Here is a 19,701-nt window from a genome sequence, read left to right as displayed (position 1 = left end):
TAGGTAAACAAACAAGACGCATACATGGGCGGTGTATGACACGTGTGGGGGGGTTACACAATTGACTGGGACGGAGGTTTGGATATCCAGAGCCCATGAGCCTACAGATGGCAACAGTGGAACTGATATCCCCACCCATAGGCAGTTGCCACTGTTCCTTCACTGCCCAGGACAGGGCTGTGCTGGGGGCTGTGTAGGCGGGGCAACAGGCATGCCCGTTAGTTGCGCCACCCGTGCCTTGAGCTGGCGTAGGGGCTCGAGAACAGAGTCCCGAATCTCCCTATGCACCACAGTCCGGATGCTACCGAGGGTGAGTGGTGGTTCTCCTCCGGCCACACTTGCAGAGGGGGGGGGCGAGCCCCATCCCCTGCAGCGCTTCCACCCGCAGGTGGCACAGGGCCACCGGAGGAGGGTCCGGACTCGGCACTAGTGCCAGGTGCACTCGCCAGCTGAGGTGGGAGAGGTGGGTCCGCTGGAACCCGCCTTCCCTGTCGTCCTATATTTTGCATTATGTCATGACAGTTTGGGTTAGTGACATATAATACCATTCACAATTAGTTGTAACAGCATGCATTAGTATTCCCATTAACCAAACACCCAGATATTCACACCATTGAACAGCGTGCATAACACATGCATAATTTTAACAGAAATACACAGTCCAACAACATGCAGGGTTAATTGATGGCAACAGGCCATCAGGTGTGGATGTATGAACAGGGCAGATGCATCAACGGACATGCAAATATATATGACCCAACAGGACAAACGTCCAGGGGTGTTAATTGTGATTGCACATACCATTTTCACGTGGAATGGGTTATATGTGGATGTTCTTCGTGTTTCACTGTTGCAGTCATAACTGTAGGGTGCTCCTGCCGGCAGGCAGCCCGAGGTCGGCCAGAATCCCAAAGTCTGGGTCCGGCGTCGGCTGTATAAGCTAGTATCCTGATGTCAGTACGCCTTGGTACATAGCCCTCAGCCGACGCCATCTTCTCCAGTCTTTCTTGCCGTGCGGTGGAAAGCAGCTCGCAAAACGTTGGTTGGCGATTTTCGAACAGCATTCTTGGTTGTTGTCGGTCCGAAGTTGTTACTTCTCTTCTCAAAGCTAAGTACCCCGTTGGGGAATCTTTTTCTTGTTCCTCCAATGTCAGAAAAAGTTAATAATTGTATAGCGTGTGGGAAACAAATACCTCATAAAGAAGATTTCCACTCTTACTGTCTACCTTGCTTAGGCCCTGACCACGACGTTTCTTGTTGTCGGTTCTGTGCCAGGTTCAACTCTCGTACTATCAAACGCAGGTACGACTGGGCTTTAAATTATTTTGGCAGACACTTCAATTACAGAATGTCGTCGGATACTACCGGAGTTCAAAAAGAAGCGCAAAGATAAAGACAGGCCTCCGCGGTCCAAACAGGACTCGTTGCAGCTGGAGCCAGCGTCCGGTTCGGCTGTCGTCAGTGAGGCGCTTTTGCAGCCCCTGTCGTCCGCCGCTTCTGAACCGATGGCCGATACGGACTCCCATGGGGAGCCATCAAGGCCCACTATTTTAACTGCTGCAGGACCTTCGGACGTCGCTCCTTCAGATGGGTCCGGAACCGCTGTGCAGGTACCGGCTTCTGAGGGGGTTTTCAGGCCTACTCACATTTCTATTTCAAAGGCAAAGACAAAGACTCCTTCTAAGTCTAAAGTTCCAGCTCAAGCTGCTTCTGAATCCACTCCCAAGACACAAAAACAATTATTGAGGATGGCTGAAGACTTGCTTACAATGATTAGGGGTTCTCACCCCCCTCCTGAGAAAAGGCCTCGACAGGATGTTACTCTGGATTCTTCTGACCAGGCCTCTGTCTCTTCTGTTTCTTCCTCTGATCAGGACTATTCCTTCCCCCCTTATGAGGATTCGGATGCTGAGGAATCTTTGCCCTCGGCCTCTCTGCCTGAGGATTTTTCTTTTGGGGAAACCTTGCATGAGATGAGGGAACATTTTCATTGGGAAGGACAGGAATATTCTGCTTCCAAAAGAGGCTTAGAGAATTTCTTCTTCTTCCTCAACATAGGCCTTTAGCTATCCCTCCTGTTTTGGACATTGTGGATGATGCTTTTCTGAGGCTAATTTGAATCCTGATTCCATGCCTCCTGCTCCTTCTAAGCCTGATAGATTTTATAGGGTTCCTGACTCTCATTTATTTCTATTTAAAAATCCTTCTGCAGACCCTGAAACTATTTCTCAGGGTTCTAAGGCTGCTAAGGTTGCTACTTCTAAAAATCCTATTCCCTCTGAGAAGGATTCTCGTGCTTTAGACAGGTGGGGCAAAAAGGTATATACTTCTGCTACCCTTTCTGTAAGGGCATTAAATTGCCAGTTTCATATGTTGAAATACCAGCAATTTCTTTTGTCTGTTTTAAAGCAAAAGCTTGCTTCCGTACCTGCTTGTGCAGAGGATAAGGAACTTCAGAATGTTTTGCATGCTACTGAACAGGTTAACAAGCATAGCTTACATTGTGGTTTTGATGCCTTGGATGCTTCCTGCAGGGCTGCTGCCTCTGGTACTGTGATTAGGAGACATGCCTGGCTTCGTGAACAAAGTTTGCCTGAACAGGTTAAGGCTAAGTTATTAGATGCCCCTGTTCAACATGATGTTCTTTTTGGTTCTAAGACTGAGGAAGTTATTAAAAAGATGGAAGAAAAGGCAAAGTCCATGCAGACTGTAAAAGATTTCTTGCAGGTTCAGCCTCCTAGATTTTCCAGGAATTGGCCCACTAAAAATTGGTCCTTTCCCACGTCTGACAGGCCTCAAAGGGGAAGATATAGACGCTCCAGAGGTCGTGGTCAAGGCCAGACCTCGTACAGATCTAGACAATGGACTGCTTCTTCAACTAGAAGGGGAGAAGACAGATCCCAATCTCAAAGAAAACAAACTCAATGACTCTCTCGGTTGGGCTTCAGGACCTCTTTACCTGCATGCCCCTCTCGGAGGAAAACTGTCTTTTTTTACAGGAATTGGACTCATATTACCCAGGACAAATGGGTATTGGATGTGATTTTAAAAGGTTACAAGTTCCACTTTCACACTTTGCCAAGGACTCACGGTTGGCCAGATCTGCCAAAACTTCAGTGGTCAGAGGCCTTAACTCAAGTGGATGCTCTTCTGGCCATGAGGGCCATAGAGCCTGTTCCACTCTTGGAAATGGGAAAAGGATTTTATTCAAGGCTGTTTCTGGTTCCCAGAAAACAAAACTCTTGGAGACCTATTCTGGACCTTTCTGTGTTAAACACCTCTTTGGAAATTCCAAAGTTCAAGATGCTCACTCTGCAACAGTTACTTCCAATGCTCTCTCAGGATGCCTGGATGGTGACATTGGACTTGGCCTATTTGCATATCCCTATCAGACAAGAACGCAGGAAATTCCTCAGGTTCAAGGCAAGTTCGAGGCACTTTCAATTCTCTGTTCTGCCCTTTGGTTTATCTACTGCGCCCAGAGTCTTCACCAAGTGCCTGGCACCAGTAGTGGCTTACTGCAGACTTCAGGGGATTCAGATTTACCCCTATTTGGACGACTGCCTTATTCAGGCAGACAGCAAAGATCTTCTGCTTCTACACCTAGACTTCGTTCAACGTCTTCTCCTCTTACTGGGATTCTCAGTGAACATAAAAAAGTCACATTTGATCCCTTCTCAACAAATGGTATTCTTGGGAGCCCTCTTAAACACAACCTTACAAAGGGCCTACCTCACTCCAGAAAACAAACTCAGCTGGCTTCTACTTTCAACACCTTGGCAACTCTATCTCAGCTCACTGCAAGGAAATTCCTGCAGGCTCTGGGCTACATGGCTTCCTGCATTCTGTTGATTCCAAACGCAAGGCTTCACATGAGAAAGCTTCAATGGTATCTGAAAAGTGTATGGTCACAGCATTATCACGATCTGGATATTCTGATTCCTCTGATCCCCTGCCTCCAGAAGGAGTTCCTCTGGTGGTCCAGGGCATGCATTTTGAACGAAGGAAAACCTTTGTCTCCCTCAACCTACTCAAATCCTAACCACGGACGCCTCGGATTATGCTTGGGGAGCACATTTTCTAGACAATTGCCAGCAAGGAACCTGGACAAAGGACCATCTTCACTGGCACATCAATCTGAAGGAGATGTTGGCAGTTCAAAATGCCCTTTGGCCTTCAAGCACCTTTTACAACCAGGGCCTCTGCTAATTGACAGACAACACCACGGTCATGTGGTACATCAACAAGCAGGGGATCTCATTCTTACCCCTTTGCAGACTGGCTATGAGTTTATGGGACACAGCTCTAAATTTGAATCTGCATCTCCAGGCTCAATTCATTCCAGGAAAACAAAATCTTTAGCAGACAGCCTGAGCAGAAACATTTCAGATCCTCACGAATGGATGCTAGACACCAACTTGTTCAAAAGGATTACTGCAGTTTGGGATGTCCCCAGATAGATCTGTTCGCATCCCATCTCAATCATCAGCTGCCTCGCTTTTGCACCAGGTCCTTCCACAAAACAGCATGGAGAGTGGATGCCCTGTCTTTCAGTTGGAGAAGTCTGTCTGCATATGCCTGGCCTCCTCTTCCTCTACTGCCTCGGGTACTACTGAAGATAAAGCAGGACAAGCCCAAGTTCCTCATCTTGATTGCTCCAAATTGGCCTTGACAGTTTTGGTATCCAACTCTAAAGCTCCTGTTCTCGGGGCCTCCTTGGATTCTTCCACTGAACCCTTCGCTTCTGTCCCAGCATCAGGGTCAGTTACTACATTCCAACCTCAAGACCCTTTGCTTGGCAGCTTGGCTCTTCAAAGGAATTTGATTGCCTCTAGTCTTCCCAAACAAGTTTTGGATGTTCTTTTGGAAGCTAGACTGCCTAGCACTAGGAAATCTTATGCCTCTAAATGGAAGAGGTTTTCTATTTGGATGCAGGACCGAGGTTCTGATCCTCAGGTTCCTGATCTCTCCTCTATTTTGCTTTACCTTTCGGAGCTTTTATCTAAGGGACTTTCATTTTCTTCCATTAAGATTCATGCTTCTGCTATCTCTGCACATTTCAGTTCTGATCCTCCTGTTTTTTCACATCCTTTGGTGAAGCAGTTTTTGAGGGGGGCTAAGAATTTGCGGCCTCCAAGGACCCCTCCGGTCCCTGCCTGGGATCTTAATTATGTTTTAGAAAAACTAACTTTGCCTCCTTTTGAGCCTGCTGCATCTTCAGATATTAAGTTTCTATCTTGGAAGACTGTTCTTTTGTTAGCTTTGACTTCTGCCAGAAGGGTCTCAGAGTTGCAAGCTCTTATGGCTGTGGAACCTTACCTTATTTTCCATCAGGACAGAGTATCCTTGAGGACCAATCCTACTTTCATGCCTAAGGTGATTTCGAAAGAGGCCTTGAATCAGACAATTCACCTTCCTACTTTCTTTCCAAATCCTCAAAATAAAAGGGGAAAGGATTTTGCATTCATTGGATGTGCACAGACAGTTAAGATTTTACTTGGACAAGACTAAAGATTTCAGAAAGTCTAACCAACTGTTTGTTTCCTTTGCCTCCAGTTCACTTGGAAAACCTATTTCTAAACAAACCATTTCCAAATGGATTGCTTATGGGATCAGATTTTGTTACACACATCATGGTAAACAGTTTCCTGGAACCATTAGAAGTCATTCCACTAGAGCAGCTGCTACTTCTACAGCTTTTCTCAGAGGAGTTCCTACCAAGGATATCTTGGAAGCTGCCACTTGGAGTTCAGTGCATACTTTTTCCCAGCACTACAATCTCCCTTTGTTTTCTAAGTCTAGGGCAGGCTTTGCCTCTGCTGTCTTGCAGGGTATTCTTGCCTCCCCTTCTTCTATCTAAGGCCTCCTCCCTCTCTACACTGCTTTGGGATTCCACCCTACAGTTATGACTGCAACAGTGAAACACGAAGAACATAGTACAGTTGTGTACACCTACCATAAATGTAGATGTTCGAGTGTCTTCACTGTTGCAGTCGGGTTCCTCCCTCCTATCCCCTCTTCTTCTCTCTTTTGTGGTGTATTTGTGTTTCCTTGTTGGATTCATTTTTGATTTATTGGGGTATACTGACATCTAGGGCAGGAAAGGCTGGAGAAGATGGCGTCGGCTGAGAGCTATGTACCAAGGCGTACTGACGTCAGGATACTAGCTTATACAGCCGACGCCGGACCCAGACTTTGGGATTCTGGCCGACCTCGGGCTGCCTGCCGGCAGGAGCACCCTACAGTTATGACTGCAACAGTGAAGACACTCGAACATCTACATTTATGGTAGGTGTACACAACTGTACTTTATAGGGTGGGTTAAAGAAAGTAATATTAACACCTTCGAATAAAAATACATATGCTGTACATTTCTAATAGCTACAGTTATATACACACTACTGTTCTGACTACAGTTTCCTATATGATAACTATTTCAACTTGGTGATATGACTGTTACTGCAACATCAATATACATTTTATGGTTCTTCATACACATTCATATCTAGCTTTGTTCAGCTACATCATCCTGCTACATTTGCTTTATATAGCTGTAGACAAGTGTGAATGTTTGGTATATCAGACAATCATCCTATCTGCATATTGCAGACTGAGAGCAACATATCCAGATTTTGGGATACACATTCCAGATGCAGCAACACTTTGAACAGATTTAGCTGTTTGGTTTTGAATCTCACATGCATTTCATTCTGTCTTGACTGCAGTTTACTTTATTCAGGGGTTATTACTACTGTATTGCTGGATTCATGACACTTTCTCACACTCTCTCACTTGCTTTCATTTTACTATTCAGGATGGTACTTACTTCTAGGCTTTATTGACATGTTTTACCTGTAGTTATTACAATCCTTTCCAGCAGTCTCACTTCTGTCATGCTTCAGTATTTCCACAGGGATATATTTCACACATGTGATTTCATCATCTTCTGCAGCTATACTTTTCAGCCTGCTGCAGGTTGTGTACTATTTTTCTTACAGGTAGGGCATTTTTATTTCAGAATATATGTCAGACAGTTTAATTTTTCGGTTTAACTTACAGGCTGAAACACACTTTTGTAATCAAGCAATACTTGCATACACTTTCACACTGTTACTTGCAGATTTTATTCCTTACTGACTACACTGCACTCTTTTGTTGACGGTCATACTTTTATATTTCTTTACAGTTACTGGTAGTGGATTACTGACCTGCCTGGTGGCGCAACCGCACCAGCCTATCGCCATAGGCTCTGCGGTTCGCAGAACGGACACCTGCAGCTGTAATATAAATGAAGTAATATTGGAATACACATCTCCATAATATCAGCTAGTTTAATTTCTTACATACGTAATTAAATGTTACTTACTCAGTAGTGGGGCGTTGGGTGTTTGCCGGGCCTCCTGGATCCAAAGGTTCAGTTGGTCTTGCTTGCGTCTCTTCAGGTCCGCATGGTGGTGACGGACCTGCTCACCAGTCCTTGGAATCCCTGTGGCACTGGTGAGATCATGAGCCAACCGGTCCCACGCCTCGGCCCTGTATGCTCCCCAGAGGACCTGGCCCTGCATGAGTTGGGCCTCATGATTATGGACTAGGAGCCAGACCATGTACCTGGACTCCTCAACACCCCACCTCTGTGCTCGAAAGCAACTACCCTCTCCTACTCCTGTCATTCTGCCTGCAGGTCAGTTCTACAGTCGTTTATGCTGTGTATTCCCACCTATGGGGCTTATATAGTCCGTTTTTCCCGCACATATCTGTGATTGGCCATTTTGGAATTGTATCAACTTCAGTAAACCTGCATTGTCATGCTCCAGTTTGTATTCATTCCTATATATTAGCTATTATTGCATTTCTAGGTACTGCTGTCATGGCTTAGTGGTTCTGTACCTTGATTATGGTGTATAGTATCCTGGGTTCGAACCTGGCCACTGCTTTTTATTTTTCATGACTGTCTAGACATGCTGATGGGTGTGTCTGTGTAAAGGCAGTTTTGATATGGCTTGCTCAACATTGCCCGTCGGTTAGCTTGTTTGCGCGGTGCGCAGCTCCGCGCAAACGGGATACGCTGCTTTAAGCCTCATTTGGCTATCGGCACGCATATTACACTAAGGTCAGTTAGGGGCACATAGATTTAGCGTGTTAGACCACTGCTCAGCTATGGGCACTCATTTTGCACCAGTTAAACCACTGCTCATCTACGGGCAGATGCACTCACTCTGTTAAACTGTAGCTCAGCTATGAGCATATCTGGCATTTTTTATTCTTTTGTTACCTCACATTTCTTCAATATAAATGGGCTATTTCATTACATTTTATATAAATTGTGGTTTTATGTGTACATATTTGTCAGGGACTTGTTTCCTGCTTATTTTGCAAAAAAAAAATTGGTGTTGTGGGGGCTCAAACCATGAATGCCTGCTCTTCAGCCAACATCTCTACCGCTACGCTATTGCTTCCTGGCTTATTTTGCATATTTAGTTCTTATATGCTTTCCCACTGACTGCTAACTGTAGCTGCGCTACGGGCACGCCAGCAAAAGCGCACTCACGGTTAAACACCTTTACAATTTAAAAAAAAATATATAACATGTTCATTTATATATTTTATGTTCATAGTCTCTGGGGGCATGTGTTGTGTTTATTCACATTTCTGTGGACTCTGTTGTGGGTGTTTACTTTGGGCACTTTTACACTTCTGGGGGTGTGTCCGCTTGCAGGGCTTGGCCTACGGACACGCCCCCTACTGTCTTACACGGACCGTGTTAGACTTAGGTGTGATTCAGCATGCTCTCATGAATATGCAAAGCATGCTGACATCACTCCGTTTAACTGCAGCCTCCGTGTAAGAGTTATAACTCTTACACGGAGGCATCGTGAATCCTTGCCATAGTGAATTGACAATAAAAAGATATATACTTGGTTTTCCATTTTTATTAAAAATTCCCTTTCTCAGTAACTCAGGACTAAATTGGCGTATGCTAGAGCCATCTTAGCTCCCATCGCAACTCCTTATTTTTGATGATAATTGTCTTATTGTTAACAAAATAACATATCAAGCACTGTTTCCTATAAATACAAATAGTATTTATTTCTCTGTTATTGAAATCTGTGTATTTATTAAAATGTTTAATTATATTTCTTTGCCATGAGTAATAGTGGTATACAGTGATTTAGATAAATGTGATCAGTTTGGAGCCAAAAAAATCACTTAAGGGAATTTTTAAATTTTTTATACACATGAGTCTCTGATGTAACATTTTTCTTTCTGTGCAATGGGGTTAAGAATTCCATCTAAGTATTCGGAAGTAAATTTAGTTTTTTACTTTTATGTAAAGAAATAATCTCACGAAAAGGGGATCCATTTCATTTTATACAATTTCAGAATTCCGGACATTTTACGTAAACTGGGATGTTCTATTTTCATAAACCTATATGATTCTAGAAAAAACCTTGTTCTAAGAAGTCCAAAAGACAATGGTCAATTCTTCTAAACCTGTCTAATAAATTCCATTTTTGTTGTACTTTCATAACATAACTTAAATGTTTTTCCATTTTCTTTGTATATTTGTCCTGTTCCATAATAACTATGCCTGTGCCTTTATCGGCTTTCAAAATTCTTAAATGATTTCCTTTATTAATTTATTTTAAGGCATTCTTTTCTTCCCTTGTTAAATACTTTGTTAGACAATGCAATGCTAGAAGAACATCTTAATCACCAGATTTAATAATGCTAGACAAAGATTTTTTTACAGACTTTAATAAATGTATCTAAAGTAGAATGTAAAACGGGATTGAAACAACCTTAACAATTGCCTATTTGGTCCTTCGAATAAATTAACATAATTTAAAATGTCAAATCCACAAAAAGCCTCATGACCAAACATAAAAAAGTCCACACTATAAAAACAAGTAAACTGTGTCACGGGCCTTAAAATGGTTTCACTTTTTATTATTTGAAAAAAAAAAACAAAATACAACTGGTAAGTGCTTTCGTCCCACTTATGGAATTTCTTCAGACCAAGCTTTACTTAAAAGTTCAATGAATACATTTAATTAAAATCACATGACTTGACATTTAATCAATGATTTAACCCTTTCCTTTTCAGGACCAGTTTGTAATTTTCCCTTTCATTCACACCAGGAAAATTACATGCATTCAATTTTACCTGCTAACAATATTATTTCCAATTCTAATACTACAGTTTAGTACCTAATCTATCACAGAAAACCTAAAATAAACCTCATTTATTCCCACACTGTTTTTTTGCATTGCATGTTTAGACAAGCCATTATTTGCTTCTTTAATATCTATAATCTGTAGAGGTTCATACATCCTCTTATAAAAATTCTCTACATGTTCTGCCTATATAAAATGCAGAACAAACCCACATAAGGCAACATAAACTACAGATTTAGATTTACAGTTATATTCATGTCATAACTTGATGTTATCCCTTGCTATTATCCTCGCTTCGCTTTCTTCGAGCATAAATTGACAAAACTCGCAACTACCATATCTTAACATCCCTTTACTATCCTCTGATTGTTTACTGATAATTTAATTATAAATTATTTTTATTTTACTAATAATTTAATTATAAATTATTTTTTATTTTTATAAAATTATTCAATTTAAATTCGTACCCCTTTGGGAAACAAATACTGGATTATTTCCAATAATTTCCTTTATATCTGCAAAATTAGTAAGAAACCTCCAATTATTTAACTATCTGCTTTAATGCTGGCTTCATCTACTGAAGTTTGTAACACACAAGCTAATCTCAAAAACTGCCCTTTAACTATATTTCTTTTTTCTTGTGCATACAACTATGGTTTTAGGTAACTATTACTTTTTAAATCATCACTTTTAAATTGTTGGCAGAATATGTACCACCAAGTCCAAAAAATTTATCTCATCCTTGCTGATATTATACATACATTTTAAATTACTAGGAACATTATTTAAATACTTAAAATTCAGTTAATGTAATATTTTCACAGTAAAAACAAATCTTCTATAAAACTTATGAAGTATAACATTATTAAAAAAAACAGTTTTAAACACTTAATTCCTTCTCCAAGCCAGTCATAAATATATTGGCATAGGGAGGGGCCATTACAGCTCCCATAGCCACATCATTTATTTGCCTATATATTTCATTGTCAAAAGTGAAAAAAATGTAACTCAAAATAACACATAAAATTTCTGTCAACAGCCTGATTTCTCCACATGTGCCAATGTTAGATGAAAGCATTTCTCTTTTTACCATTTCAAGCCCTTTGACATTGAGAATTGTGATGTATAAAGACACAACATCTGCAGTAACTAGTATCGTAGACTCGCCCACTAATAATTTTGTAATATCTTTAATAATAGATTCACTATGACAAACCAGTTTCTGCAGACATTTATCTGCATAAATCGCCAATGATTCAGTTTTACTTCCTTGGCTACCTACTATAGGGCTAAACATTGGCTTATCTAAATTTTTATGTACTTTGGGCAGACCAAAAAAATTCTAAAATAATCTACCATCTCTGCAGTAATCAGTTCTTCAATACGTGCAGCAACCATTTCTGTGATTTAACCACCTCTACCCAAGCCACGTTTTTGTAAAATTTTTCATCATTCAACATTTTTTTAACTCTCTTCAAAAATAATTCATATCCAATACCACCACAGCATTCCCTTTGTCTGCTTTTGTTTTAAATACAAACTTTTATTATTTTTTTAACTCAAAAGCATTTTTCTGCCACAGTCTTGTTATAGAATCTTTTTTCAGACATTACTTAAATTCCTTACATCATTTTCACATGTTATGAGAAAAGCCTCTAACTCTGGCATTAGACTTGGATTAAGTACATTTAGTTTTTTTTTTTTTTTTTGTTTTTTTTTAAACAATTCCACTTTTTCACTGTTCTCATGAAAAAGACATTTTAAAATTCAAGTTTCTGGTATAATACCTTAAAGGATATATAGTTTCAATTAAGTCCGCCCTGTCTGAGAGCACAAAAATCAAACCCTTGCTTAAAACATTTAGATGCTCTTTGTTTAAATAAAAACTAGACAAATTCAGTACTTTAAATTAGAACTGTTCTGCCCTTTTCTCCATTTCTCCATCCACCATTTTTCGGATGACCTTGATTCTGTTGAATAAAGCTGCCACATCTGAAACCTTTACCTCTCTGCTTTTGACCCTGCTGCCGGGGATCTCGCACTACTACCTGTGCCTATGTTTTCTTCCCTGTACCTCCATGTTGGTATACCACTACATTTTGAAAACCCTGCTGTGGATAAGAAAGTTCAGCTGGTTTCTGACTCTGTCCAGCCCCTCTTTTGTCCGCCTATATTCTTATCCAGCCTTCTTTCATCATTATCAACTTCTACACCTTTACCAGAGTTTGACCTCAATCTTTTGGTAGTTCTTCACTTTCCTTCTTCACCGTCCTTACCTTCTTGCCTTAACTGAATATGCTCACTTACTCACTCACCCATGTCATCTGCTAAATCATTTCCTGGATGCCAAATTACTGAATTAGCCCCTGTATCTGTCTGTCTTTTCATTTCTTTTCTTTTTTTTTTTTGTCAAAACTTCGTCAGCTTCTGTTTTTTGAGTAACTAATTTTCTGCAGCAATTTTTTTGAAATCCTTTCCATTTTAACTTCAAAATGATTTGCCGAGGTCACATCTTTTAAGCTGTTGTACGAAGCCGTAATTACACAGCCTTCTTATGCTCATCTAACAACAACTTGATGTACTTCCATTAACTCATTGGAAAGCTCATCAATCATCAGAGCTCTTAAACACTCTAAGCCCCTCAGAACTCTTAACATGAGGGCAAGTATCAAGAAATTAAAACATCCTACTGCAGTCTCACTAATTTTAATAAGTCCTTTTCCTTCTTCTTTCGGCTTTTTCCCGGTTAGGGGTTGCCACAGCGGATTACCTGTCTGCTCAAGATTGGCAGTGGAGTTTTGCATGTAGAGTTGCCGGCCTGGTGCCCAGCCTCCCACAGAAGGCACATGCACTCACACCTAGGGCCAATTTAGTGTCCAATCCACCTACAGCCTGTCTTTAGGATGTGGGAGGAAACAGGAGCACCCGGAGGAAATCAACGTGACCACAGGGAGGACATGCAAACACTGCACAGAAGGCACCCCAGCCGAGGATCGAACTGGAGAACCTCTCACTGTGAGGTGGCAACGCTAACCGCTGCATCACCGTGGATTGGATGTTAAGTCAGGCTCCTTTGTCTCCTGTTGTCATCCCTTTACTATCCTCTAATTGTTTACTAATTAAATTATTTTTATAATTTTTTTTTTTTTTTTAATTCTTTCCCCTTCGGGGAAACAAATACTGCATTATCTCCCCAACAATGTCCCTTATATCCACAAAATTAGTAAGAAACCTCCAATTATTTTTAACTATCTGCTTAATGCTGGCTTCATCTACTGAATGTTGTATCTCACAAGCTATCACATAAGCTCTTTTTTTTTTTTTTTTTTTTTCCCTCATCCAACGCTGATCTTTTATCATTTGGGATATAAGCTTCCCTTATATTTTTAACTTCCTCAATAATAATAATACTTTGGTATCGCCTATTCCAGAATCATCATCTTTTTTTTTTTTTTTTTTTTTTTCATCAATTCACATTCTACGTTAAAAATGTGTCTTCTGCTAACTCACAATCTCAAAATTCTTAGTTATATTTCTTTTAAGGTTTTTCTTCGTTTGTAGTATGGTGTAGGTAACTATTACTTTGTAACTCTTTTTTTTTTTTTTTTTTTTTTTTTTTTTAATCCTCACTTTTAAATTGTTGGTAGATTTATTTAACACCAAGTTTGAAAAATAATAGACACTAATGTTAAGTAACTAGACATAATGGCTTAACTAAGCATGTAATACAAAACAGTGTGGAAATAAATATGGTATGTTTTAGGTTTTCTTTGATCAGGTACTAAACTATAATGTTAAGTTAGATGCAGAAGATTACATAAATTGGAAAGAATATTGTTGGCAGGAAAAATTGAATGCATATAATTTTCCTAGTATGAATGAAAGGGAAAAAATTACAAAGTAGTCCTGAAAGGAGAGAGTTAAATCATTGATTAATGTTAAGTAATGTGATTTTAGTTCAATATATTTATTGAAGTTTTGAGTAAGTGCAGCTTGGTCTGAAGTTCCATAAGTTGGACGAAAGTGCTTACCAGTTTTATTTTGTTGTTTTTTTCATTTAGTAAATGTGAAACAGTTGACTGTCGGTAAGTTTTATTATTTAAAATGTACTTTGTTCACTAGGAAGCTGAATTTAATCAAACATCAGTCAATGCATATACTAAGTTGGCTCTCTGGGTTGGAATAAACATCATGCCCTTACTTAAGACTTTGTATTGTGTGAAGGATCGTTAATATTTGCTCAAATTAAATAGAGGACAACAATTTACTTTCAGAAAGTTCAATTTCTCCCACATTTCCTTATTCCTCTCCCTCTTTCATTTCCCCTTTGAAGCAATACAAAATGGGCAATGCTAGTCTGGTTACCATTACCACTTTGGTAAACCTGAACTTGGTATTTGGGTAGTGTTTCTGAGGAAAGGAACAAAGGCACTGAAATACAATCTACTTGGTGTTCTGTGGTGCCGATTTTACAGAAATGTGTGTGTATGTATTTTTGGTACTTGGATCCCTAGTGATACACAGAGCTTTGCCAGTCCTCGTGAAGGACTTCCCCCTCAGTTATGGTGACAGTGAACTGCACCTCAGGACTTGACTGCTTATATAGATTTACTGATTCTTTCATATCTTCTTGTTGGAGACTCTGATAAAACTGAGGTTAAGAAGCAGTCTGCTTGCCAAGTACATGACTTCAGGAAGAAGCATTTCTCAATCTGGACAAATGGATGTTTTGTGCAACCTTAGATGCTGAACTTGGTCATAGGCCACAGACACCAACACAGTGACTTGCACATCAATTATTCTGTAGTCAGGATGCATGTTTCAACTGTTTTTGTCCATCATAACTCTTTGGGGGTCCAGATCGTGGGCAAGTAGTGGCTAATCAAGCAGCTTCTTAAAGGAGTGCTGCATCTCTTTGAGACTGGTATTTCATAGTGGACATGCTTTCTCATCCACGGCTTGAACTTAACTATACTGAATTTGCTTTTTGTAAATGTTATTCCTGGTAGCCCTCACCTCTTGGAACAGAGAGCCAGAGATGCAGACTGTCATACACAGGGAACTGTGTATGGCCTTTCAAAAGGATCTTGGGTCTCTGAATAAATCCACACCATCTTATAGAGACATTTTCTGAGTTAACTCTGAACAACTCCATTCAGGTTTCATTTTTTTGCCAGAGCCGAAAGTGAGAGACTCTCCCCTTCATACTTTGGGTTGCTATCTGACGTGAGTACATGAATTTCAGAAGACTACCAGTTGTTTGTTTCCTTTGCTTTGCATGGGGAGAGTCTTACAGTTGGCATGCAGACACTTTCCAGGTGGGTTGCTGGTTTCATTGTCTTTTGCCATCAGACAGTGGTGCTGAATGCTGTTTCCAAAGTATAGTTTGCTATGAGAGTGTTGGCCTCCAGGCCTTCTGCCTCATTTTGCCCTACAGCCGATTTGCTCAATAGCTTTGAACTAAGTCCAGAATAGAGAGAAACGTCTCTTTTCTTCTAGATACTTCATAAGTAGTCGTCTTTTTGGCTGTCCTTGTTTGATTACAAAAGTTAAATTACCATATTTAAAGTGTAAGCAACAGTGTTTGAAACGGTCTTTCCACCAGACACCTGTTTAGCTATAGGCACTCTCCTTTGTCTGTGTAACAGTGGTCAGCAGTCTCTTATATTCTTTATGCTTCCCTGTAGTGGGTAATTTTTTCCACTAGGAGTTGGTCAGAATAATACATCTCCAAGATAAATTTAATCCACCCGACAGTGTAAACCTTGGCTCGAGATGATTGTCACTTTTGAAGTGACACCCTGATTCCATGTGAAAAATGGGTGGGGGGGGGGGGTTGAGGATGGATGGACAAATGTAATCCAATAGACCATCCTTTCTCTCTCTCATGATAATTCTTGACTGATCGTTGAACAGATTGCTGATAACCCCACCTTCTGCTGACTACATAGTTATATTGCAGATCTGTTCTGCCCGTGTCAGAAAAAGTGCTACATTAGTTGCATGCATTTCTGCAATTAGCTTTTTAGATTTATGCTACTACATTTCTGTCTATTCATTCCCTATACAGCAACCCACTGTGTAACTCTGTGTCATCATTGCCACGTTAGTGTTTTTTAGATTTGTTGATCAGTGGGTGGCATTTTCATCCACAAACTGGACAGGCAGCTAGTTACAAATTTGACCTACAGTTATTGTTTTCATATATTCTGTAGTACAATGTATGGTATGACATAACGTGTATAGACAGGAATGTTAGATGAGAGTACAGCACGGACACTATTTAGAATTCTGAGCTTCTTTTTAATGACTGTTGTATAACATACACTTCTGTATAAAGTAGGTTTGCAGTATATAAATTTCACGGTGCTACAGAATGACTATTTTATGCAAGCACTTGGAGGTTAACTGTAAATGGTCAATTGCAACAGTTGTTATACATGTATGTAAAGTTATGAATTTTCAAATACATAAGGACAATCCATAGATAAGAATGGGTTGCCCAGTGTCAGAAATAACATGAAAATAAGTAAAAATCCTTAAAATTGCCCAAATCTTCTCTTGAAAATGAAGAATTATGTTGTAATTTCATTTTCTCCTGTTTCAAACTTGCTCACATGTTTTGTTAGAGCATTTAATTCCACCTTCACAGAGAACAAGTGATTCGATTGGTTAAGAGATCGCAGTGTTGGTGATCTGATTGGTCAAGACTGTTGGCTTTTACAGTACACAGTATTGAAGCAGTTATTGTATTGTACAGTAGGTGACAGGAAGAGATCTGACAAAGGTCTGAAACGTTAGGAAAGAGTGGAAAACATTTGTGGGTAATACCTGTAGTACAGAAATGTGAAGTGAAGCTTAAAAAGAGGTAGGTTGAACATATTTTTTTTGAATGGAACATTCTTCCGTAGTGTATGAACATAGTTACTGTACTGTTATCACACTGTACTTACAATATTGTTATTTGGAAGTGTTTCTAAAGTGTTTTAAATGCAAAGAAAAGTAAAATAAATAACTATATGTACTTGCATACAAATTTGACTTGAGGGCAGACTTAAAAACGGATCTCATCCTTAACCCAGGGACTGCCTGTAGCTTATATATGGAATAAGACAGGATATCTGAGAGAGTGTGAGGCATCTGTTTGATATACTCCTTAGTCTGTATTTATTCTTTGTTTAAGAAAAAGTCCAGCTTTTGAATAACACATATTTGGGGGTAGCAGGCAGAAGCTTAAGGACTCCATTCAGAGCAGATTAACAGTGAGAGACCCCCCCCCCTGGCGAGCAGCATGTCTGTCTGGGGTTGGGGAACACGGTTCAAGCAAAGTACAGTTCACAGTTTATTGCACCACAATGTCTTCAGTTGAGAAAGGTACTTGGATGGAGTGTGGGAAGCCAGGAATCTGCATAGCTTACAGTTTGTGTGAAAAACTGTATTTCTTGCCCACTGAAAGCTACCAAGTGACATACAAAGCTATTTTTTTAATAAGACAATCTCTGGAGCCAGTACTTCAGTCCAGATCAATTGTTTGGCAAGTACTTAACCTTTGTTTAAGAGTGAAAATTAATCTGAATAGGCAAGAACTGATTAAAAAGACCAGTTTCTTAGCATTTTTTGCAAGTTTCTGAAGTCAAATATTCAATGTATTTTGGTATGTTGTGATCAGAACATGTTCTTTTACAGTTTCTGCTTCAGTTGTCAAGCACTGGTGCCGCAGCATTCTAATCATTCAGAATTTTGCTTGCATTTCAGCGCCTTGATGGACGTCAGACTTATGACTACAGGAACATAAAAATATCTTTTGGCACAGATTATGGCTGCTGCATTGTTGAGGTTGGACAAACAAGGTACACAAATTGTGTGTTTAAAAAGGCATAACTTGTCAAATAATTTAATATGCTGTCCATTTACTTGCATATATATGAAAGTGCTATGCTGTGCGATTGTGTTTTGATAATACTAAAAGGAACTAATTTTGTGCTTTTTACTTTGATCAGCTAGCTTTTAAAATAAAGATTTTATGCAAGGCTATTTGAATTGATTTACTTGCTTTCAAAGTAAAGATTTTTATGCAAAGCTACTTGAATTGATTTACTTTGCAAGAGGTTTGTACTGAAACTTTTCAGATGCTCACAGAGAAACTGGGAATGATTCTGCACCAAAGAATCAAACTGAAGAGAAGCGGTGTGTTTAGTCTCTCTGAAAATGGTGGGCACTGAAATATTTTACTCCATAAGTCGGAAAATAAAATACCCACTGCCAGATGTCTGTCTGGATAAAACAAACACTTATTCACAATAAAGGTGATGGCTCCCATTTGATTTGAAAAGAAAGAGCATGTCAGAGACTGTACTTTTAATAATGAAATAGGCATTTACTAGTTTGTTCATTTTTTTTTTATCTCCTCGCGGTACTGGCTAGCTTTCCAGATAATTCTTTCTGACAGCACACATTGGAATGGAATGTGGGTTGCTTCATGAGCAGCTTGGAGTTGAGGGAAGGATGAAGTGACCTAGGTTAACCCTTCTCAGCTGCATAATTGTGTGTGTGTGTGGGGGGGGCAAGTGGTCAGTTCTAGATTGAGCTCTGTAGAAGTTGGGTGTCCTGAAGAATAAAATGAAGGTATGGGTGCATTGCTATGCTATGCTGTGACTGTATATTTAGCCTTCCTGCTTTTAGAATGCTGTGGTCTGGTTGTCTTACTGGCCATAGGTTCATAGGTAGGTACTAGGCTATTGGCCCTAGGGCCTATATAAGCCTAGCCAAACAGTACCCTGGCTTTTGCCACCCAAGAAAATTATTTTCCTGTGCCCATGTCAAGCAGAGCCACAGAAGTGATCCTTGGGGAGAATTTCCTATTTCCCATCCAATCATCAAGAATTTTTCTTGAAGAGTGCTAATGAGGAGCTTTGTTTGATATAGATAGGTAGTTTGTTCCAGAGTATGGGAAGTCTCTGGGACAGGAATCTATCCCTCCAGAATGTTCTGTTTATTGTGGTGACAAGGTTTAGGTCCCTAGAGTGTAGCTCAGAGGGATTAGGATTTCTTTAAGTGGAGCATGTCCAACAGTTCTGGGTTTGACATAGCTTTGTATGTTAGGCAGAGATCACCCCTGAGTAGGCGATATGCAACAGAGTAAAACTGGAGTTTTTTGAGACCGTCTGCATAGGGCATCTGTTTGAGGTCGGTAATCCTCTCTGTGAGGTATTTCTGTGGCCTTTCCAGTTGTTGTCGATGTCTTGTGAGGTGCATACCAAAAGGGGTGCGTTGTACTCTGTAATGGGTCTGAGTGATGAGTAGAGGGGAACAATGAACTCTCTTTTCACAACAGTACATTTTACACTTTCATTCCATCAACTGGTCAAGGGAGGGGACTAGCTGGCACTGCTGCAGCCACTTTTTCTACATTTTATTGTTGCAGTAACCGACGTCCGTGATTTTTAGGGGCACATATAATTATAAAGTTTCTGATGTGTATATCCTTTATTTCCTTGGAAAAGATTTGCTTGTTCTGTTTATTGC

The 19,701-nt window shown here is 40.0% G+C and overlaps 1 protein-coding gene across 1 annotated transcript in view; it reads left to right on the top strand.

Moving 5' to 3' along the window:
- Positions 1 to 19,701, top strand: part of EXOSC9 (exosome component 9) — a 952,766-nt gene that overhangs the window by 68,999 nt on the left and 864,066 nt on the right. Inside the window, exon 2 of the mRNA XM_044061532.1 lies at positions 17,932 to 18,026. Within this exon, the coding sequence (XP_043917467.1) occupies positions 17,932 to 18,026 (95 nt within the window). The remainder of the gene's footprint in view (positions 1 to 17,931; positions 18,027 to 19,701) is intronic.

This window comes from Protopterus annectens, chromosome 2.part0, assembly GCF_019279795.1.
Source record: "Protopterus annectens isolate FY-2018-M chromosome 2.part0, PAN1.0, whole genome shotgun sequence".
Lineage (NCBI taxonomy): Eukaryota > Metazoa > Chordata > Ceratodontiformes > Protopteridae > Protopterus > Protopterus annectens.
Note: the sequence above shows the minus strand (reverse complement) of the source record. Positions and strands in the feature narration are given on the sequence as shown.